Source organism: Argopecten irradians, chromosome 2, assembly GCF_041381155.1.
Source record: "Argopecten irradians isolate NY chromosome 2, Ai_NY, whole genome shotgun sequence".
NCBI classification, from domain to species: domain Eukaryota; kingdom Metazoa; phylum Mollusca; class Bivalvia; order Pectinida; family Pectinidae; genus Argopecten; species Argopecten irradians.
In genome coordinates, this window is record NC_091135.1 from 35,730,861 (window position 1) to 35,754,050 (window position 23,190).

The 23,190-nt window shown below is 33.8% G+C and overlaps 1 protein-coding gene and 7 non-coding genes across 8 annotated transcripts; all 8 read right to left on the reverse strand.

The window, feature by feature from the left end:
• Positions 1-19: 19 nt before the first annotated feature.
• On the reverse strand, positions 20-158 carry LOC138317093 (U4 spliceosomal RNA). Its single transcript, XR_011207714.1, has one exon. It is a non-coding gene; the product is annotated as a U4 spliceosomal RNA (small nuclear RNA).
• Positions 159-1,631: 1,473 nt separating this feature from the next.
• Positions 1,632-1,770, reverse strand: LOC138317094 (U4 spliceosomal RNA). The gene has a single exon (XR_011207715.1). It is a non-coding gene; the product is annotated as a U4 spliceosomal RNA (small nuclear RNA).
• Positions 1,771-3,222: 1,452 nt separating this feature from the next.
• LOC138317095 (U4 spliceosomal RNA) lies at positions 3,223-3,361 on the reverse strand. Its single transcript, XR_011207716.1, has one exon. It is a non-coding gene; the product is annotated as a U4 spliceosomal RNA (small nuclear RNA).
• A 1,478-nt stretch (positions 3,362-4,839) lies between these two features.
• LOC138317097 (U4 spliceosomal RNA) lies at positions 4,840-4,978 on the reverse strand. Its single transcript, XR_011207717.1, has one exon. It is a non-coding gene; the product is annotated as a U4 spliceosomal RNA (small nuclear RNA).
• A 1,477-nt stretch (positions 4,979-6,455) lies between these two features.
• On the reverse strand, positions 6,456-6,594 carry LOC138317098 (U4 spliceosomal RNA). The gene has a single exon (XR_011207718.1). It is a non-coding gene; the product is annotated as a U4 spliceosomal RNA (small nuclear RNA).
• Positions 6,595-8,044: 1,450 nt separating this feature from the next.
• Positions 8,045-8,183, reverse strand: LOC138317099 (U4 spliceosomal RNA). The gene has a single exon (XR_011207719.1). It is a non-coding gene; the product is annotated as a U4 spliceosomal RNA (small nuclear RNA).
• A 1,470-nt stretch (positions 8,184-9,653) lies between these two features.
• On the reverse strand, positions 9,654-9,792 carry LOC138317100 (U4 spliceosomal RNA). The gene has a single exon (XR_011207720.1). It is a non-coding gene; the product is annotated as a U4 spliceosomal RNA (small nuclear RNA).
• Positions 9,793-13,656: 3,864 nt separating this feature from the next.
• Positions 13,657-17,566, reverse strand: LOC138316624 (uncharacterized). The gene is made up of 3 exons (XM_069258297.1): positions 17,209-17,566; positions 14,321-14,452; positions 13,657-13,925 (listed from the first exon to the last, which is right to left on the reverse strand). The coding sequence occupies exons 1-3, from the start codon at positions 17,564-17,566 to the stop codon at positions 13,657-13,659; spliced, it is 759 nt and encodes a 252-aa protein (XP_069114398.1).
• Between the last annotated feature and the right edge of the window lie 5,624 nt (positions 17,567-23,190).

Genomic DNA, 23,190 nt, shown 5'->3' on the forward strand with positions numbered 1-23,190 from the left:
TTTGTTCTGTATTATGTTGCTCCCGTAGGAGCTAACAAAAATTGCACTTGCGGCCATATTACAGGCCACAGTGCGGGGTATTGGGTATAGTTTTCAACTAGCAATAACCACGTCTCGGAAAATCCTCATCGACTATGGTACCGCCACTGCGCAAAGCTGATGAGAGGTGATAGGCGCAGGCTTAAATATTATGTATGGAATTTCTTTGTTGGTGTAACGTATTTACAGATACTAAATAATTATTTTTTCTTCTTTTTATGTGTCTGTTCCTTTGATCGAAACGTTTAATAGATAAAATATCAATGAAATCATATGCAAATATACACTATATAAATTATGAAATGTGTACTATCGAAGTATGATTTGTAACTTGTCTAATGTATTTCAAATTTTAAACGTATCTAGAACGTTTGTTTAGTCTTGTCTAATCTGGGCGACTCTTGTCTCTTGTAAAGATAAGTATAAGATCAATGTTGTCTGGTAAATAGCTCAATCGTTAGAGACACGAACTAGTGATTTCGAGGTCCCCCGTTCGACTCCCAGAAAAGGCAGTGAATGTAATGCGATAAATAGTATTTGTATTTTTGTTATTCTTTGATTCCAACAGCGTTTCTCATTCTCTTTTAGTGTCAGTTCCTTGTACGGATTTGCATTTTTGTTTGATCCTGGTTGATTTGGACTCAATCTTTCCTTTAGAGTTTAACATCAATAACAAGTTTAGAACAAAGAGTTGTACATCTTTTAGGTGTTGCATTTTTCAGAAAATCAATTCGATCATCAAAAATAAGAAAAAAAACTCAAAAAAAAAAACACAATAAAACAAGTATGGAAATGGGTTTAAAACCTTTTGCCTTGCCGTGTTATATAATATTTTTTTAATGGAACTACATTGAAGTTTTCTTTTGGATTATACAATGTATATTTGTCACATGTTAATGTAAATAAAGATCTGGGATGGGGAAAGTAAGGAAAAAATGCGAATAGTACATATCACTACTTGTCCTGAATAGACGGTGACGAATTTTATCTGAAAAAAAAAATCAATATAATATAAAGGAAATTTCTTTCAGTCAGAGGTTTAATGTATACTTAAATAGACTACGATTTACATCGAGACAAAAATATACTGCGTCACAATACTTGCCAGATTCTCAGTATTGTTGTAGGAGATATTTAATTGTATTAAAGCCAAACTATCAAATAACTAAATTTGATTTCTTTAGAAATATATAGTTCTGCCATCGTTTGTAGAATATGTGTTACGTTTTCTCGATTGAATTAAAGATTTCCCATGAAGTATGAGCAGATATTGTAAACTTTAGGTATTGTCTTTCTTCATAATTTCGCAGTGATGCTGGACAAAAATTGTTTGCTAGGAGAAGAGTCTAATACATGTATAAACAAACATTATGACAAATGACGAATTGGAAAAGGAACGAAAAGTTGAATTAACTTGAAAAGTGATAAATGAACATTTAAATTTCAATGACCATTTTGGTTATTTCCGATATTGAAATGATTCAGACAAATAATCTTACCATTTCAAATGGAAGGTAATAAAGATATAAATACCAAGTTTAGTCAAGTTGAGGAGTAAGGCAATAACACTAATTTTGTTCTGTATTATGTTGCTCCCGTAGGAGCTAACAAAAATTGCACTTGCGGCCATATTACAGGCCACAGTGCGGGGTATTGGGTATAGTTTTCAACTAGCAATAACCACGTCTCGGAAAATCCTCATCGACTATGGTACCGCCACTGCGCAAAGCTGATGAGAGGTGATAGGCGCAGGCTTAAATATTATGTATGGAATTTCTTTGTTGGTGTTACGTATTTACAGATACTAAATAATTATTTTTTCTTCTTTTTATGTGTCTGTTCCTTTGATCGAAACGTTTAATAGATAAAATATCAATGAAATCATATGCAAATATACACTATATAAATTATGAAATGTGTACTATCGAAGTATGATTTGTAACTTGTCTAATGTATTTCAAATTTTAAACGTATCTAGAACGTTTGTTAGAGTCTTGTCTAATCTGGGCGACTATTGTCTCTTGTAAAGATAAGTATAGATCAATGTTGTCTGGTAAATAGCTCAATCGTTAGAGACACGAAATGATTTCGAGGTCCCCCGTTCGACTCCAGAAAAGGTAGTGAATGTAATGCGATAAATAGTATTTGTATTTTTGTTATTCTTTAGATTCCAACAGCGTTTCTCATTCTCTTTTAGTGTCAGTTCCTTGTACGGATTTGCATTTTTGTTTGATCCTGGTTGATTTGGACTCAATCTTTCTTTAGAGGTTTAACATCAATAAAAGTTTAAGTTGTACATCTTTTAGGTGTTGCATTTTTCAGAAAAAATTCGATCATCAAAAATAAGAAAAAACTCAAAAAAAAAAACCCACAATAAAACAAGTAGTGAAATGGGTTTAAAACCTTTTGCCTTGTCGTGTTTATATAATATTTTTTTAATGGAACTACATTGAAGTTTTCTTTTGGATTATACAATGTATATTTGTCACATTTAAGGTAAATAAAGATCTGGGATGGGGAAAGTAAGGAAAAAATGCGAATAGTACATATCACTACTTGTCCTGAATAGACGGTGACGAATTTTATCTGAAAAAAAAATCAATATAATATAAAGGAAATTTCTTTCAGTCAGAGGTTTAATGTATACTTAAATAGACTACGATTTACATCGAGACAAAAATATACTGCGTCACAATACTTCCAGATTCTCAGTATTGTTGTATGAGATATTTATTTGTATTAAAGCCAAACTATCAGATAACTAAATTTGATTTCTTTAGAAATATATAGTTCTGCCATCGTTTGTAGAATATGTGTTACGTTTTTCTCGATTGAATTAAAGATTTCCCATGAAGTATGAGCAGATATTGTAAACTTTAGGTATTGTCTTTCTTCATAATTCCGCAGTGATGCTGGACCAAAATTGTTTGCTAGGAGAAGAGTCTAATATAAACAAACATTATGACAAATGACGAATTGGAAAAGGAACGAAAAGTTGAATTAACTTGAAAAGTGATAAATGAACATTTAAATTTCAATGACCATTTTGGTTATTTCCGATATTGAAATGATTCAGACAAATAATCTTACCATTTCAAATGGAAGGTAATAAAGATATAAATACCAAGTTTAGTCAAGTTGAGGAGTAAGGCAATAACACTAATTTTGTTCTGTATTATGTTGCTCCCGTAGGAGCTAACAAAAATTGCACTTGCGGCCATATTACAGGCCACAGTGCGGGGTATTGGGTATAGTTTTCAACTAGCAATAACCACGTCTCGGAAAATCCTCATCGACTATGGTACCGCCACTGCGCAAAGCTGATGAGAGGTGATAGGCGCAGGCTTAAATATAATGTATGGAATTTCTTTGTTGGTGTAACGTATTAACAGTTAATAAATAATTATTTTTTCTTCTTTTTATGTGTCTGTACCTTTGATCGAAACGTTTAATAGATAAAATATCAATGAAATCATATGCAAATATACACTATATAAATTATGAAATGTGTACTATCGAAGTATGATTTGTAACTTGTCTAATGTATTTCAAATTTCAAACGTATCTAGAACGTTTGTTAGTCTTGTCTAATCTGGGCGACTCTTGTCTCTTGTAAAGATAAGTATAAGATCAATGTTGTCTGGTAAGTAGCTCAATCGTTAGAGACACGAACTAGTGATTTCGAGGTCCCCCGTTCGACTCCCAGAAAAGGCAGTGAATGTAATGCGATAAATAGTATTTGTATTTTTGTTATTCTTTAGATTCCAACAGCGTTTCTCATTCTCTTTTAGTGTCAGTTCCTTGTACGGATTTGCATTTTTGTTTGATCCTGGTTGATTTGGACTCAATCTTTCCTTTAGAGTTTAACATCAATAACAAGTTTAGAAGAAAGAGTTGTACATCTTTTAGGTGTTGCATTTTTCAGAAAATCAATTCGATCATCAAAAATAAGAAAAAAACTCAAAAAAAAAAAAAAAAAAAAACACACAATAAAACAAGTATGGAAATGGGTTTAAAACCTTTTGCCTTGCCGTGTTATATAATATTTTTTTAATGGAACTACATTGAAGTTTTCTTTTGGATTATACAATGTATATTTGTCACATGTTAATGTAAATAAAGATCTGGGATGGGGAAAGTAAGGAAAAAATGCGAATAGTACATATCACTACTTGTCCTGAATAGACGGTGACGAATTTTATCTGAAAAAAAAAATCAATATAATATAAAGGAAATTTCTTTCAGTCAGAGGTTTAATGTATACTTAAATAGACTACGATTTACATCGAGACAAAAATATACTGCGTCACAATACTTGCCAGATTCTCAGTATTGTTGTAGGAGATATTTAATTGTATTAAAGCCAAACTATCAGATAACTAAATTTGATTTCTTTAGAAATATATAGTTCTGCCATCGTTTGTAGAATATGTGTTACGTTTTCTCGATTGAATTAAAGATTTCCCATGAAGTATGAGCAGATATTGTAAACTTTAGGTATTGTCTTTCTTCATAATTCCGCAGTGATGCTGGACCAAAATTGTTTGCTAGGAGAAGAGTCTAATATAAACAAACATTATGACAAATGACGAATTGGAAAAGGAACGAAAAGTTGAATTAACTTGAAAAGTGATAAATGAACATTTAAATTTCAATGACCATTTTGGTTATTTCCGATATTGAAATGATTCAGACAAATAATCTTACCATTTCAAATGGAAGGTAATAAAGATATAAATACCAAGTTTAGTCAAGTTGAGGAGTAAGGCAATAACACTAATTTTGTTCTGTATTATGTTGCTCCCGTAGGAGCTAACAAAAATTGCACTTGCGGCCATATTACAGGCCACAGTGCGGGGTATTGGGTATAGTTTTCAACTAGCAATAACCACGTCTCGGAAAATCCTCATCGACTATGGTACCGCCACTGCGCAAAGCTGATGAGAGGTGATAGGCGCAGGCTTAAATATTATGTATGGAATTTCTTTGTTGGTGTAACGTATTTAACAGTTACATAAATAACTATTTTTTCTTCTTTTTATGTGTCTGTTCCTTTGATCGAAACGTTTAATAGATAAAATATCAATGAAATCATATGCAAATATACACTATATAAATTATGAAATGTGTACTATCGAAGTATGATTTGTAACATGTCTAATGTATTTCAAATTTTAAACGTATCTACAACGTTTGTTAGTCTTGTCTAATCTGGGCGACTCTTGTCTCTTGTAAAGATAAGTATAAGATCAATGTTGTCTGGTAAATAGCTCAATCGTTAGACACACGAACTAGTGATTTCGAGGTCCCCCGTTCGACTCCCAGAAAAGGCAGTGAATGTAATGCGATAAATAGTATTTGTATTTTTGTTATTCTTTAGATTCCAACAGCGTTTCTCATTCTCTTTTAGTGTCAGTTCCTTGTACGGATTTGCATTTTTGTTTGATCCTGGTTGATTTGGACTCAATCTTTCCTTTAGAGTTTAACATCAATAACAAGTTTAGAACAAAGAGTTGTACATCTTTTAGGTGTTGCATTTTTCAGAAAATCAATTCGATCATCAAAAATAAGAAAAAAAACAAAAAAAAAAAAAAAAAAAAACCACAATAAAACAAGTATGGAAATGGGTTTAAAACCTTTTGCCTTGCCGTGTTATATAATATTTTTTTAATGGAACTACATTGAAGTTTTCTTTTGGATTATACAATGTATATTTGTCACATTTTAAGGTAAATAAAGATCTGGGATGGGGAAAGTAAGGAAAAAATGCGAAAAGTACATATTACTACTTGTCCTGAATAGACGGTAACGAATTTTATCTGAAAAAAAATCAATATAATATAAAGGAAATTTCTTTCAGTCAGAGGTTTAATGTATACTTAAATAGACTACGATTTACATCGAGACAAAAATATACTGCGTCACAATTCTCTCCAGATTCTCAGTATTGTTGTATGAGATATTTATTTGTATTAAAGCCAAACTATCAGATAACTAAATTTGATTTCTTTAGAAATATATAGTTCTGCCATCGTTTGTAGAATATGTGTTACGTTTTCTCGATTGAATTAAAGATTTCCCATGAAGTATGAGCAGATATTGTAAACTTTAGGTATTGTCTTTCTTCATAATTCCACAGTGATGCTGGACCAAAATTGTTTGCTAGGAGAAGAGTCTAATATAAACAAACGTTATGACAAATGACGAATTGGAAAAGGAACGAAAAGTTGAATTAACTTGAAAAGTGATAAATGAACATTTAAATTTCAATGACCATTTTGGTTATTTCCGATATTGAAATGATTCAGACAAATAATCTTACCATTTCAAATGGGAAGGTAATAAAGATATAAATACCAAGTTTAGTCAAGTTGAGGAGTAAGGCAATAACACTAATTTTGTTCTGTATTATGTTGCTCCCGTAGGAGCTAACAAAAATTGCACTTGCGGCCATATTACAGGCCACAGTGCGGGGTATTGGGTATAGTTTTCAACTAGCAATAACCACGTCTCGGAAAATCCTCATCGACTATGGTACCGCCACTGCGCAAAGCTGATGAGAGGTGATAGGCGCAGGCTTAAATATTATGTATGGAATTTCTTTGTTGGTGTAACGTATTTACAGATACTAAATAATTATTTTTTTCTTCTTTTTATGTGTCTGTTCCTTTGATCGAAACGTTTAATAGATAAAATATCAATGAAATCATATGCAAAATATACACTATATAAATTATGAAATGTGTACTATCGAAGTATGATTTGTAACTTGTCTAATGTATTTCAATTTTAAACGTATCTAGAACGTTTGTTAGTCTTGTCTAATCTGGGCGACTCTTGTCTCTTGTAAAGATAAGTATAAGATCAATGTTGTCTGGTAAGTAGCTCAATCGTTAGAGACACGAACTAGTGATTTCGAGGTCCCCCGTTCGACTCCCAGAAAAGGCAGTGAATGTAATGCGATAAATAGTATTTGTATTTTTGTTATTCTTTAGATTCCAACAGCGTTTCTCATTCTCTTTTAGTGTCATTTCCTTGTACGGATTTGCATTTTTGTTTGATCCTGGTTGATTTGACTCAATCTTTCCTTTAGAGTTTAACATCAATAACAAGTTTAGAACAAAGAGTTGTACATCTTTTAGGTGTTGCATTTTTCAGAAAATCAATTCGATCATCAAAAATAAGAAAAAAACTAAAAAAACAAAGCACAATAAAACAAGTATGGAAATGGGTTTAAAACCTTTTGCCTTGCCGTGTTATATAATATTTTTTTAATGGAACTACATTGAAGTTTTCTTTTGGATTATACAATGTATATTTGTCACATGTTAATGTAAATAAAGATCTGGGATGGGGAAAGTAAGGAAAAAATGCGAATAGTACATATCACTACTTGTCCTGAATAGACGGTGACGAATTTTATCTGAAAAAAAATCAATATAATATAAAGGAAATTTCTTTCAGTCAGAGGTTTAATGTATACTTAAATAGACTACGATTTACATCGAGACAAAAATATACTGCGTCACAATTCTCTCCAGATTCTCAGTATTGTTGTATGAGATATTTATTTGTATTAAAGCCAAACTATCAGATAACTAAATTTGATTTCTTTAGAAATATATAGTTCTGCCATCGTTTGTAGAATATGTGTTACGTTTTCTCGATTGAATTAAAGATTTCCCATGAAGTATGAGCAGATATTGTAAACTTTAGGTATTGTCTTTCTTCATAATTCCGCAGTGATGCTGGACCAAAATTGTTTGCTAGGAGAAGAGTCTAATATAAACAAACATTATGACAAATGACGAATTGGAAAAGGAACGAAAAGTTGAATTAACTTGAAAAGTGATAAATGAACATTTAAATTTCAATGACCATTTTGGTTATTTCCGATATTGAAATGATTCAGACAAATAATCTTACCATTTCAAATGTAAGGTAACCAAGTTTAGTCAAGTTGAGGAGTAAGGCAATAACACTAATTTTGTTCTGTATTATGTTGCTCCCGTAGGAGCTAACAAAAATTGCACTTGCGGCCATATTACAGGCCACAGTGCGGGGTATTGGGTATAGTTTTCAACTAGCAATAACCACGTCTCGGAAAATCCTCATCGACTATGGTACCGCCACTGCGCAAAGCTGATGAGAGGTGATAGGCGCAGGCTTAAATATTATGTATGGAATTTCTTTGTTGGTGTAACGTATTTACAGATACTAAATAATTATTTTTTTCTTCTTTTTATGTGTCTGTTCCTTTGATCGAAACGTTTAATAGATAAAATATCAATGAAATCATATGCAAATATACACTATATAAATTATGAAATGTGTACTATCGAAGTATGATTTGTAACTTGTCTAATGTATTTCAAATTTTAAACGTATCTAGAACGTTTGTTAGAGTCTTGTCTAATCTGGGCGACTCTTGTCTCTTGTAAAGATAAGTATAAGATCAATGTTGTCTGGTAAGTAGCTCAATCGTTAGAGACACGAACTAGTGATTTCGAGGTCCCCCGTTCGACTCCCAGAAAAGGCAGTGAATGTAATGCGATAAATAGTATTTGTATTTTTGTTATTCTTTAGATTCCAACAGCGTTTTCTCATTCTCTTTTAGTGTCAGTTCCTTGTACGGATTTGCATTTTTGTTTGATCCTGGTTGATTTGGACTCAATCTTTCCTTTAGAGTTTAACATCAATAACAAGTTTAGAACAAAGAGTTGTACATCTTTTAGGTGTTGCATTTTTCAGAAAATCAATTCGATCATCAAAAATAAGAAAAAAAAAAAAAAAAAAAAAAAACACAATAAAACAAGTATGGAAATGGGTTTAAAACCTTTTGCCTTGCCGTGTTATATAATATATTTTTAATGGAACTACATTGAAGTTTTCTTTTGGATTATACAATGTATATTTGTCACATTTTAATGTAAATAAAGATCTGGGATGGGGAAAGTAAGGAAAAAATGCGAATAGTACATATCACTACTTGTCCTGAATAGACGGTGACGAATTTTATCTGAAAAAAAATCAATATAATATAAAGGAAATTTCTTTCAGTCAGAGGTTTAATGTATACTTAAATAGACTACGATTTACATCGAGACAAAAATATACTGCGTCACAATTCTCTCCAGATTCTCAGTATTGTTGTATGAGATATTTATTTGTATTAAAGCCAAACTATCAGATAACTAAATTTGATTTCTTTAGAAATATATAGTTCTGCCATCGTTTGTAGAATATGTGTTACGTTTTCTCGATTGAATTAAAGATTTCCCATGAAGTATGAGCAGATATTGTAAACTTTAGGTATTGTCTTTCTTCATAATTCCGCAGTGATGCTGGACCAAAATTGTTTGCTAGGAGAAGAGTCTAATATAAACAAACATTATGACAAATGACGAATTGGAAAAGGACGAAAAGTTGAATTAACTTGAAAAGTGATAAATGAACATTTAAATTTCAATGACCATTTTGGTTATTTCCGATATTGAAATGATTCAGACAAATAATCTTACCATTTCAAATGGAAGGTAATAAAGATATAAATACCAAGTTTAGTCAAGTTGAGGAGTAAGGCAATAACACTAATTTTGTTCTGTATTATGTTGCTCCCGTAGGAGCTAACAAAAATTGCACTTGCGGCCATATTACAGGCCACAGTGCGGGGTATTGGGTATAGTTTTCAACTAGCAATAACCACGTCTCGGAAAATCCTCATCGACTATGGTACCGCCACTGCGCAAAGCTGATGAGAGGTGATAGGCGCAGGCTTAAATATAATGTATGGAATTTCTTTGTTGGTGTAACGTATTTACATACTAAATAATTATTTTTTCTTCTTTTTATGTGTCTGTTCCTTTGATCGAAACGTTTAATAGATAAAATATCAATGAAATCATATGCAAATATATACACTATATAAATTATGAAATGTGTACTATCGAAGTATGATTTGTAACTTGTCTAATGTATTTCAAATTTCCAACGTATCTAGAACGTTTGATAGAGTCTTGTCTAATCTGGGCGACTCTTGTCTCTTGTAAAGATTAGTATAAGATCAATGTTGTCTGTTAAGTAGCTCAATCGTTAGAGACACGAACTAGTGATTTCGAGGTCCCCCGTTCGACTCCCAGAAAAGGCAGTGAATGTAATGCGATAAATAGTATTTGTATTTTTGTTATTCTTTAGATTCCAACAGCGTTTCTCATTCTCTTTTAGTGTCAGTTCCTTGTACGGATTTGCATTTTTGTTTGATCCTGGTTGATTTGGACTCAATCTTTCCTTTAGAGTTAAACATCAATAACAAGTTTAGAACAGAGTTGTACATCTTTTAGGTGTTGCATTTTTCAGAAAATCAATTCGATCATCAAAAATAAGAAAAAAACTCAAAAAAAAAAAAAAAACACAATAAAACAAGTATGGAAATGGGTTTAAAACCTTTTGCCTTGCCGTGTTATATAATATATTTTTTAATGGAACTACATTGAAGTTTTCTTTTGGATTATACAATGTATATTTGTCACATTTTAATGTAAATAAAGATCTGGGATGGGAAAAGTAAGGAAAAAATGCGAATAGTACATATCACTACTTGTCCTGGATAGACGGTGACGAATTTTATCTGAAAAAAAAAATCAATATAATATAAAGGAAATTTCTTTCAGTCAGAGGTTTAATGTATACTTAAATAGACTACGATTTACATTGAGACAAAAATATACTGCGTCACAATTCTTGCCAGATTCTCAGTATTGTTGTAGGAGATATTTAATTATATTAAAACCAAACTATCAGATAACTAAATTTGATTTCTTTAGAAATATATAGTTCTGCCATCGTTTGTAGAATATGTGTTACGTTTTCTCGATTGAATTAAAGATTTCCCATGAAGTATAAGCAGACATTGTAAACTTTAGGTATTGTCTTTCTTCATAATTCCGCAGTGATGTTGGACCAAAATTGTTTGCTAGGAGAAGAGTCTAATATAAACAAACGTTATGACAAATGACGAATTGGAAAAGGAACAAAAAGTTGAATTAACTTGAAAAGTGATAAATGAACATTTAAATTTCAATGACAATTTTGGTTATTTCAGATATTGAAATTATGTTTTAGGTATAATTAATATTGATAACTAAGATTTTACGCCGAGACCAAATCTAAACTGAGTTAGAATCCCAGAATCAATGAATGGTTTTATGAATCATTTTATTGTGAAACCAAACTTTCAGATAACTAAATTTGATTTCTTTCGAATTACAAAGGTTTGCCATCTTTTGTAGTGTATACATGCATGTCACATTTTCTCGATTTCTGCGATGAAGTTTGGACAGATCTAAACTTTAGGCATTTTCTTCCTTTAAAATTCCGTTTACTGCGAAAAAGTCAAATATCAACGAAAAGACGAATTGAAACTGAACAAAAGGTTAAATTATCTTGGAAAATGGCAAAAGAACATTCACATTTCAATGATCATTTTAAGATCCATCTGACAATTGTCAGACATAGATCAATCTTTGGTGGGGGGGCAAGATCCCTCTTGGATCTCTTGTTTCTTATATTTTCATGTATGTGTTACCTTAGAAGTGCTTCGCACTTCGTGCACTCTGAAGGTCAGCGCTCTTATAATAACGATAACGATCAGCACTAAAACCATTTATGTTTAACACACATAAATTAATATATATGTGCCATTTGGCATGGTCGGTTGCGTGTTAGATACATGATTTAAAGGTCCTTGGTCCGATCCCGATTGAAGTCAGTAGTTCATTTTAATTATTGATGCTCTATTACATATTAATATTTTTCTAATCATTAGAAGCCAATGTGAACTAGAAATTTGCTTTTTATTGTGTTGTAAATATTTCATTATGTTATAATATTTGTTTACCATAGACCACTCCAAATAAAAGTATTGGAGACTTCTGTGGAGAGAGAACATGGGTTGGTTATTATTCGGGGGCGAACATATTTAAAAGGAAGGACCACTAGTGTAGCATGTTTTGATGGTACATATTGGTCCCGTCGCAAGCGAAGTTCCCTATATATATATATATAGCTCAGTCGGACCTATAAGTCAATGGTCGCTGGTTCGCGCCCGGCTGGCGATACACTACCTTCGAACTGTTTCCTGTATCATGAATTAAGTTTCGTTTTAATTTATGTAAGATGTAATAGTGGGTTGGTCAATATAGTAGCCTAATCAATGTACATGTCAGGATAACTATTACTATGTCACTGAGTCGCAAATACGCTGTTACTATCTTCTTTATAGATTCCTGGGTAAAACAAACTCGGTGGTACAGAATTAAAACGGGGATTAGGTCATCTTTGCTTTGTGACCACACGCCTTAAAGTCATTTACAATAGATCATCTCTTAGTGTGGAAAATTTACAATTGTCATATTTACTAAAATACCCGGGGCGAAATGAGAACTTCAAGAGGGATACTGCAGCAATAACAGATCGTTTGTATTGCTGCATGTCACGCCGAGTATTAAAGAAATGCTGGTCGAACTGTATTTGGGACATTATTGGGCAATGGAGATATACTTATGTCCACAGTAATGCTACAACAAATAAATTAATATGGACATTGTAACGTTTAAAATATCAAGACAAGTAATACTGACAGTTTTAGTATCTCATTTGAAAAGTTGTTGAGATATATATAATGAATCAATAAGAATAGGTTGACCAATCGTTAAAGAAATTCTAAGGTGGTAACTGCGATTGACATCTTAATTAAAATCAACTCACCGTACACAGAATGTGACTGTGGTTTCAGGAAATATTTGATATCTTGTGACGTTAGCATCTTCGACATAAAGTTTAAAGGTCACCTCCTGTACCACTGTCAGAAATCACGTGGTCATAAAATTGAATTCATTGAATAAACAAATATTTCAGGGAATTCTCTACATAACATGAAAATGAAGACTTAAGTAACTTGCCACTCTCAGTTGCACAACTTGAGACTATAACCAATATTAGATCAAGCTTCCAGATTTAGCCTGAATGTCATAATTCAAACAGCATTGATGTTAATCGAGCGTTTTTCGTAGTGATAGTATCCATAAAGTAATTCTGATTTCGTCTTGATCTATTATTGTTCAAAGTGCTAGTAGTTACTGCTGATGTCTTTAGGTCAGCCAGTAGGAATCCGGATACAGTTTTATCTTAATCTTAGTGGGAATCAAGTGTCTAAGAATCGTTAACCGTGTTGATCAAATCAGTCATAATCTCTTACAAATGCAAATTGACAAATCTGCGATGTTACATTAAGACGTATTCTCGCCAAAATTGAACAAACCTATGGAAACGAATTCAGCTGATAGTGAACAAAGTAGGAGTAACATATTCAGACAGTCTCGCTGATATTGAACAAACTAGCAGTAACATATTCAGACACACTCACTGATAGTGAACAAACGATGAGTAACATATTCAGACACACTCACCGATAGTGAGCAAACTATCAGTAACATATTCAAAAAGTCTCAATAATAGTGAACAAACTAGCAGTAACATGTTCAGACAGTTTTGCTGATATTGGACAAAAGATGTACATAATATAAGCAAGCAGTCTCAGATTAGGACAGCCTCTCTCATTTAGGCACAGTCTCGCTGGTAGTGGACAACCTCGCTGCTGTAAATCACGTTTTCAGTCCACACATCTGGTTTGTCAAGCATTGTTATGCTCTGAAGACAACATTCGCCCAAACTCCATACGTATTCAAAAGTGACGCATGTGTACAGCGTAGCCGACAAGCATGACTGAAGACAGGATTGGAAGGTGAAATTTTCGATTTTCTCCTCGTTATTTAGAATGATATAGTGGTTCATAACTGCAGTGAAATCATATCCATATTCTGTGCAATCTGCAATAAATAAATCTGAATATCACGTTTATAACTAAGACGTTTTGAACGAATTCGTGATTATAACGTAGTCACTTTTATCACTTAACATTTCTATCAGACGTTTGTAAAACAAAGCCTGTAATTAAGTAATTTAATTAATTTTTTACACATTTTAGCTCTATGAAATTTTGCGCAAATTCCTTTGGCAACGGTAAAATTTGCCAGAGTTATCTTCGCATGAAAAAGCGAAATAATTTCGACGCAAAATAAAGTTTACAGTAACCTGTGTTGAGTATGCGTAGTGAACATATACCGGTAATATGTTTGTGATCATGTTTAATATTATAAGTGGCTAGTCATTTTACTGGTAACTAGTTAATACCTTGACACCCGGTCAGAAAAAAACAACTTACTAGCTACACATGACCTTGAACTTGGCCAGAAGCTATATCCAGGGGCACACCAGCAGGCGCCATTGCGACACTCCGAGTCTGTGACGTAACAATCTGAGGTTGTGGTACAGGCATCGCCAATGTAACCTTCACCTTAAACAGAACAAACAAATGTTACAATGATACTTACAATGGCACAAATACACCTACAACCAGAATAAACTGGTAATTAGCATCTTTCAAGGTAAACGAGAAAAACCAAGATGCAAAGATATGTCGGCCCACGCAATGATGTATTCTTGACAGCAGGAAAAAATCGCACGCATGGTATACTTTATGAAATAATAATGAAAACAAAGAGCTAAATTGCTACGGAACGGTAGTCACATAAATTGGTAATGCAGTAGAACAAACATTGGCACATTCCGAATACTCATTAAAAAGAACAATAATAAGTATTGCGGAAGAGTTAGCAAGTTCTGCATCATCAGCGTTAGCGTTATGTAGACGCAGATATTTTTTCAATTTTCATTTTTTAAATTGAAATAAGACGGCGACAAGGCACTCAGTAATATTGAAATATGGAACCTGCTTCCATCCCCGTAAGTTTTAAAATTCAAATTTTACATTAGTGATCGATATCTAATAAACTTGCTAGAAAGACGTGATTAAAATAATAACATAGGCTCTTGCTTGTGTCATGTAGGCACCCTAGGTTGGCCATGAACGAATGTTGACACCCATAAATGGAAAATTAGCCATGATGGAGTTAAATCATTACGCTAATTATGTGAATTATATGGAAGCTATTTAATTTCCGTATTATTCTAGATTCAGTTTTATATCAAGCAAACCTTTGTCTGTCCGTTATATGGTTTTGTAGCAAAAAAAGCTACGGAATAAACCTGGTACCTTCATATCATAATTGTCAAGGCAGATAAATTTCGTATATATTATTTTTATTCCTTCACCCACAATATCGCTTCACGTTTGGGCTTGTGCAGAGCGCTTGCCCCTTGGCGGAAGACTATGGATACTATGCCCTGGCTGAGACACATCGACGTCTAGTGGTAGTTTTGCCTAATGTAGCAATTGCAGATGAGCTATATAGTTCCCAATGTCAAAAAAAAAAAAAACCCCAAAAAACCGAAACCCTTGCCTATTGCTCAGCGCAAAACTTGAAAAATGAATTCAAAGGAAATTTTGAACCATTGGAAGAATGAACCTATCAAATTGCTACCTGACTGCTAATTGTAACCGAACGCACCGGACCGGAACCGGTTCAAATAATAATTGTGATGGGTCAGAGCGGTGAAAAGTAATAAAAAAAAGACCAGGACGACAGGTAACAGATTAAGAGAGTGAGGCAACATTTCGCGTTGTTATAATGTGACCCTATTGGCCATAATATAGCTACAAATCCCAACCGTGGTCAAATTATACTGGCAACGGGCGAACCAGTCGTCCCACTCCCGGTATGCTGAGCGCTAAGCAGGAGCAGAAATAGCTGCAATATTGTAGCTCAAAAGACTTTTATACAGAAAATGGTGTCATCTTTAGAGCTACAATTGCTGCTAATAGTGCAAATTAATGATTATGTAAACCACAATAAAACGTTTGTTTGCATTTTATCGTACTTGTTCGATATCGCATAGCTACTAGGATTACTGGATTACCTATCTACAGACCCGCTATACAAAGGGCTTTAACGAACGTTAAATATATATATTTTGCAAATTGACATCGATTGATCACTCGCTTTTCAATTGCTAATACCTACTTCCAGCATTTTCCCGTTTTTTTCTTCGCTATTTTTGTTCTTTGCATGTGCTGCCCGGCAAAAGGCGACTAAATTTAGGACTTTGCTCCTTTGCACACAGCGATAGGCGACTAAATTTGCATCCTATTCAAATGAGCACTACATGTTAAAAATTTCGCCATACATTTTACGTTACACATTGCACGCTCTCCAGCCACCGCTCATATTGTAGCGTTCTGTCGAACAGCATGGCTACTTTTAGTTTTTGTTAAATCCGGCCTTCGGCTGCCACTTGCCGAAGGGTTAATTGCGCAGTTAAATATTTGTCTTCTTTCATTGTCCCGTCTTACATTTCGTGTAATATTATGTAATCGTGTTTGTGTTGTGTGTCTTGATAAAGGGGCAGATCGCCTTAAACATTTGACATTTTTTTGTCCACACGGTTAGAATTACTTCTTTGTCCCATATTTACCATTTGAAGTAATTCGTATCCTACAGACTTACGTTTGATGGGATCCTGTGTCATCTGGAAAATCCTGTTGACATTACTTCTTTGACCCCGAACATATTATATCAGAAGATATACGCTTTATGCACATGCAATACGTCATTTTGAGGATATGTCGTACCTTAATACTAGAATGTTAAAAATTATCAACTAACCAACAAAGAGCGTTCTTCCAGGAATGAAAGCCATACTCAACACAAGGCTAATCTAGAACTGTAAGTAAATGCCTCCCTATCAATACCCTCGCTGTTACTTTGAAAATATGACCAAATATACTCCCAAATGATTAATTCATCATTTTCATTGATGTTCATTTTGAAGTTTCATTTGGTAACCATGACAACCAAATAATATTGGACGTTTTGTCATCCTACAAAACCCATATAAGAAGAATTAAAATAAACTATCTACCTTTAACGCGCAATAGGGATAGCTGATACAATTTTTAGAAGATTCTCTGTTCATTGGATCAGGACATTGGCATAATATATTGTATATAATGGTGTCGGAGACATCATGGATAATAATGAAATGTTTCATCACTAAATATATTTCAAGTGTAGTTTGATTTCTGATGTAAAAATGACCCATTTCCAAAACAAAAGTCATATTTTACATGATCATGTCAATTCTATTACTTACCGTCTTCTACCACATAGTACCTATTGCCGACAGCAGGGGTGGATCCGTTTGTTATTCCTAAAGTAATAGAATGTCCGGCACACAAACCAGATTTTTTGTTGTAGAAGAAACTAACACATGTACGGTCGTTTATACATTGTTCAGCACACCTCAGACTCGTTAAGTTGTGGCTGGTAAATACTGTTCTTGTAGACAGTGACATGTTTTGTAAATTTTGCCGTCGTGAACTTTTAAACATCCTAATGTCGTCCACTGCAGTAACGCAGTCCCAAAAACTTATCACCATCCAGGTAAACCATCCCAGATCTATCAGCCAAGACAATAATCCCGCATTTAGCTGAACTTTGATGATTTTCATGATAATAGTTTACTCATGAAATAAAATGTTTATCAAAACCACTTCAAAAGTTTGACTACAATGATTAACGATGTTTGATGTTTGTCACATAAACATTAGGAATTTATATCCAGCATGAAGCATGACGGTTTTAGCTCTCTGTTTCCCAGAGTTAATAAGCAGTTGGTGATGGGTAGTAATGTTGCCACTCAGAATGACGCACGTCAAATCTATATATGAGATACTAGGTACGTCCTCTGGTGGTAAGGCCACACCAATTTGAAAAATTGTTTGTCGGGAATTCCCGCTCCTAAAATTGAAATTTCAGAAAAATATATATATAAGAGTTCCATATTTTGACGAACGAATTCCGCTCCTATATAAGAGTTCCATATTTTGACGAACGAATTCCAGTTTTTACATCATTTTCGCATTTTGGTCGCACAAACGCTTGAATTGATCGGAAAAAACGAAATGAAAAGAAAAATGGCACGGGATGTTAACATGCTTTCGTTGGCCGCTTTCTACAACTGCAACTTTATAGTTGAAGTAAAGCAAGAGGAAAGATGAAAATGTCTGTATTGAACGTTAAATCATGAACATTGGACGTCCCTTGCACGGCAATAGAATGTTGTGAAGATTGTTCTTGCAATGATTTGCTAGAGTTGCCGTTAGAGTCGTTAGTGATGACGGTAATATTTTGAAAGTATGAATAACATGCAATGCATGAATCCATTCTTCAAAACCACCAGCTAAAAGTTGTACTGAAATAGCTTCTCATCTTATGGCGTTAAATGACTGTGGTGAGTTATGTATGGAATTTATTGAATATATACAGAAATCAGCACATGATTGGGGGAAAGCAGTCATGACTATATATAATTGCAGGCCTAGAATTTTGTAGAAAATCGCCGTTTGATTTTGTGATGAACGCAATAAAAACAATTTCACTTCCTGCGATAATTTTACATTATTTTTGTGTGTGTTATTTTTCATTAAAATATAATTTCAAAATTGTAGACCAGTGAATTGTGTTTTTTCATATTTTTTTTAAAAAAAATATTGTTGTAATATTGTCTAAGTAAAACGAAATCTATATGAGAAACATCAATTATTATTGTATCATATGTTGGAGAAAATATCAGAATCATTTAGAGTCTTTGCATAGACTTCTAGGATAATGTAACCTGGTTTGGCCCTGCAGGTAGGGCGTTAGAATTGTACCTGCTGCCCCTATTGCATGATCGTAAAAGGCGACTAAATTTAGGATCTTATCTTTTCTCTTCTTCCTAACTGACTTTATCTTTCCTAATGCCTCCCTTGGCACCGCCTCACTTTTGGCCTTGAGTTGAGCGTTCGCCCCTGTGAGGAAGGCTCTGGGTTCTGTCCCCTGGCCGAGACACACCAAAGTCTATAAAAGTGGTAGTTTCTGCTCCTGCTTAGCGTTCAGCATACAGGGAGTGGGACGACTGGTTCGCCCGTTGTCAGTATAATGTGACCGGGTGGGGTGTGTTGCTTGGTGTCTTCGGCGGCATGCTTCAGTGATATAGCACTATAAAAAGGGGAATAGTTCCACTATACAAGAAGACACAACACGAACATACCGCAGTCTCCATGTACACTCACCTCGCACAACATACACGCAACACACCGCATACATGGGAGGCCGTCCTTACATGACCATAGCTGTTAATAGGACGTTAATAAATCAAACAAACAAACAAAAAGTAACCTGGTTGGTACTATTTTTTCTAACTGAAACAACTTCAATTTCCTATGACTTGCATCAGATTTATTTAATGGTGTTGATACCAATAAAAATAAATAACCACCCCATCCTAAATATATTTCCAAATTCATGCTATTTAGATGCTATATTAAAACTAATATTGACAATATAAATGTTATATGATGTGAACATACAAAATCGACAAGAAGTTTATCAACTACCTTTAGGTTTCATTTCTATAGCAATTAAAAGCTAGGAAAACATTTCAAGAACATAAACCAAACAAATATCACATTAATAATGAATTTGGACATGTTGAATCATACATATATTAAAATATAGCATTTTACAACCCGCTCGCTCCGATTTCTCCCAAAATGAGAAATTAAGATTTAAAGAAAAATTCCACCCTCTCGCTCAAATTTTTAATTTCAATTTCCCGAAGAACTATTTTTCAAATTGGTGTGGCCTAAGTGGCTCTATGTAACAATAGGTAGCACCAGATACGGCGAACCATACGGTAGGTACTAGGATCGATATCTACTGCTAATGACTGTTATCTAGTTTTTTCATCTTCCTTTTCAAACATGGATACATAATATTGGCTTAGCAATATTTATGTTTACATTACATAAGCGATAAGTGATGTAATTCAATGCAGAGTCCATTCAAAACGAAAGTCAATGTGGCTCTTATATCGTTAGGAATCGATTAATTAAAAAAACTTAATTTGATTTTGGAGTGTTGAAAATAATTTGGGGTCCTAATAGTTGTAAATTAATCCACTTTTTAATTAAGGTGTGTATTTCCCAATAGCTCTTCGGATTCCTTGTTTGAGGTATGAACAACCAAGATCACTTTGTGGTGTTAACTACCTCAATATCTTAATCCTCGATACCGTTGCTATTGCTATATCCATCCCGGATTATGTCGCTATAAAACTGAAGGTTCTTTGTGTGACAATTTGAAATGAGGCAGAAAAGTATGATCTTTTGATGTATAAACAAACAAATCGGTTGATAGAACAACTTTACACTTTATCGACTTTAAGTTGGACTTTTTTGTATTCTTCAGAAGACACGATAAACCTGTGATCGGTCAGTTGGTTTCTCCTGAACTGCCTTCAGTTTTATTACGACATCGTATTAAAGCGGACATAACGACGGTGATATTAAGTAATTGAAAATCGATGATGCGTGTTGCTAGCAGAATTTCATATTTATTTTTATTTTTTCTCCAACATACATTCTTGTTCTTACTTATGAATCATTCCTTTGGTTTGGTTATATATATATGTCCCATTTAGAGCCAATGTCACTTAAAGACAGCCTCCTGTGTATGTCGTGTCTTGCGTATGTGAAGTGGTGAGTTGGTGCATGCCACCAAAGACAACACTATACTGACAACGAGCGAATCAGTCGTCCCACTCCCTTTATGCGTAACGCTAAGAAAGAGTAGAAACTAAAAACCAAGCAAAATACGGTCCCGATAAAAAAGCTAGCGTGGAATCAGCGTTCATTAATTCATTTTAGGTTACGACATAATATAGATATTAAAACCATCAAATGAAATTATATTAAAAGCAGATTAAAAGAATTTCTAAAATATTGCAAGCAAATTTTGAAATAGGCCAGGTAGAATCTATTTGGACAGGACATTTTCAAGTGGTCTTTTATCGTCTGCCATTTACTTGAAAATTTTCAATATACAATCTGGCATTATTGGCATTAGATGACCAAACAAAGCAATACTAATAAATGTTTACCTGTTGCATCTCTTACAATTTGCAGCAAACTGCCATTGGCCAGAAAACGGCGAGTTGCCAGCTCCTGCTGATCAAAAGTCAGGGCGTTGTTCCTGTTTAAGGATATTAAAACTATCTTCACGATGATTTACAAATCATATGGATTGATGTTTGAATACATACTGTTTCCTCTGTACAGGTACCACAACAACCACCCTGGAGACCATATTTGTCGATGTGGTATCTATTCCAATCATGAATCATGAATTTGCCGTTTTTGTTAATAGGTCGTAAATAGTATACACCAAACCAAACCCAAGTTATGCGGCCGGAAATTTTGTTTGCAAACTGTGTGAATCCGCGTAGCGGATTCTCACAAAAGTTTGCAAACAAAATTTATTTCATAACCCGATGAAATTGAAAAATAGTGACTTCAATGCTTGTAATTAATTTTCCATGCTAGTTTATCAAATGAAATACGTTCACACGTACGATTCAATTGATTTTTTCACAAGGATTATTTTTTCCAAATCAATGCACATCGTCAATGTTTCAATTGTGACGTCACGATAACGTCGGATTTCCGCGCCATTCTCGGATTTATTTTCATCGTGGAATGAAAAAAATGTATAGGCCAATCAGAAAGCCAGAAACAAAGAGAAAATTAATTATTATGAGTTATTAGGGATCAACCAACTAAATAAAAAAAGACCTTCGAAATGGCCCCTGTGTATACAAGATTGAGCCCAGGATAGAATTTTAACCCGGCCGCTGATTGGCTGGCTAATTATGAATTTCAAAAGTAAAAATGTTTTCTGACAGGTAATTATTCCTAGATAACCATAATATCAATTTGGAAATTCATATTGAGATTTAGGTTCAAAATATCAATTTTGATAATGAATAGGTAAAAACATTAGAATTTCCGGATATTTTAGTGCAAAATGCGCCTGATTTCAATAAAGCTACCCTGGTTGGAGTTTGAGCAGAAGAACCCAAACTTTTTTTTCTATCTAGTGTTATATGAGAACCTAGACTTTAGAACACAATACCCAACTAATATTTCTTTGTTTTAATAATACAGTACACAACTTTAACAAAGTTTAACACTGTGGTCTATGTAAAATCATTTAGTTGGTTGCTCTCTATAGCGAACGCAACCGGAAGTATAAGAGTCAGTCACTGGAGCCGAGTGAGTCCATGGATACAACGGTAAGTCGCCAAGTTTTAGAATAATATGTGTCACTGTGACTATGCATGCAGTTTATTTAGAATTGGCCAGTAAGTTAATGGTACATATAACGTAGATTCAGGTAATTAGCACGGCTGTAAACGTGTGACATGTGCGTTTAACATCAGATGGGTACGATCACATGGGTGCGCGGTGCATGGTCTCCTCAGTTGTCAGAATTTAGTTCACAGAACTGTATGCATGTTCCAGTTTAGGTGAACCAGGAATTAGCGGTCAAATCAAGAAATTGGGGGGTCAGTCATCTCTGCCATATTGGAGTGCCGGGAGCCATAAAGGTATAAAACATAAGTTACAGCTTATACATTTGAAATTGGTAACATTAAGGGGAGACAATTACATTGTATTACATAATGTCTAGTTTCGAGTGTGGTATTTAGACCTGCCAGGTATCATTGGTGGGAGGAGGGGGGGGGGTGGTGTTGGGGGGAGTCATCTCAGGTAAGCTAATTTAACTAATTGTACTGATTAATTGTAATATTAGGGCTAATTAGTTTATTAAAAGTATGCATTTTATGTTATAATGATGAAAAATACCATTTTGTGAATATTTTTTCCTTCAATGAAACATATTAATGGTGTTTCAGGGTCATTCAAGATTTCCGGAAATATGTGTTGGTTGCACAGATTCCAGTCATGGACAAAGACATGCATCTTTTGTGCTCATTACAGGTTTGATCTTTGTTTAATTTGTTTATTTTAAACAGAAAGGCTCTGGAACCATGTTCCTGGTAAATTTGAATGTGTAAAAGGTTTGATATATCTGGTTTTCTTCCAAAATCTTCACATTTTCTATATTATAGGGGTACCTGATTATGTAATGGATTATCTCCCCTTGGCTTGGGACTTTTCCTATTTTTTCATTATATTCAGAAAGTTTAATCATGTAACTGATAATTAACTTAAACAACATTAATACTATT

Coding starts and splice junctions, on each gene's coding strand:
- LOC138316624 (XM_069258297.1), bottom strand. CDS start 17,566: ATGAAAATCATCAAAGTTCAGCTAAATGCGGGATTATTGTCTTGGCTG. Junction 14,453..17,208: donor GTACTATGTGGTAGAAGACG/GTAAGTAATAGA, acceptor GTTCTGTTTAAG/GTGAAGGTTACATTGGCGAT. Junction 13,926..14,320: donor TTCAAGGTCATGTGTAGCTA/GTAAGTTGTTTT, acceptor TATTTATTGCAG/ATTGCACAGAATATGGATAT.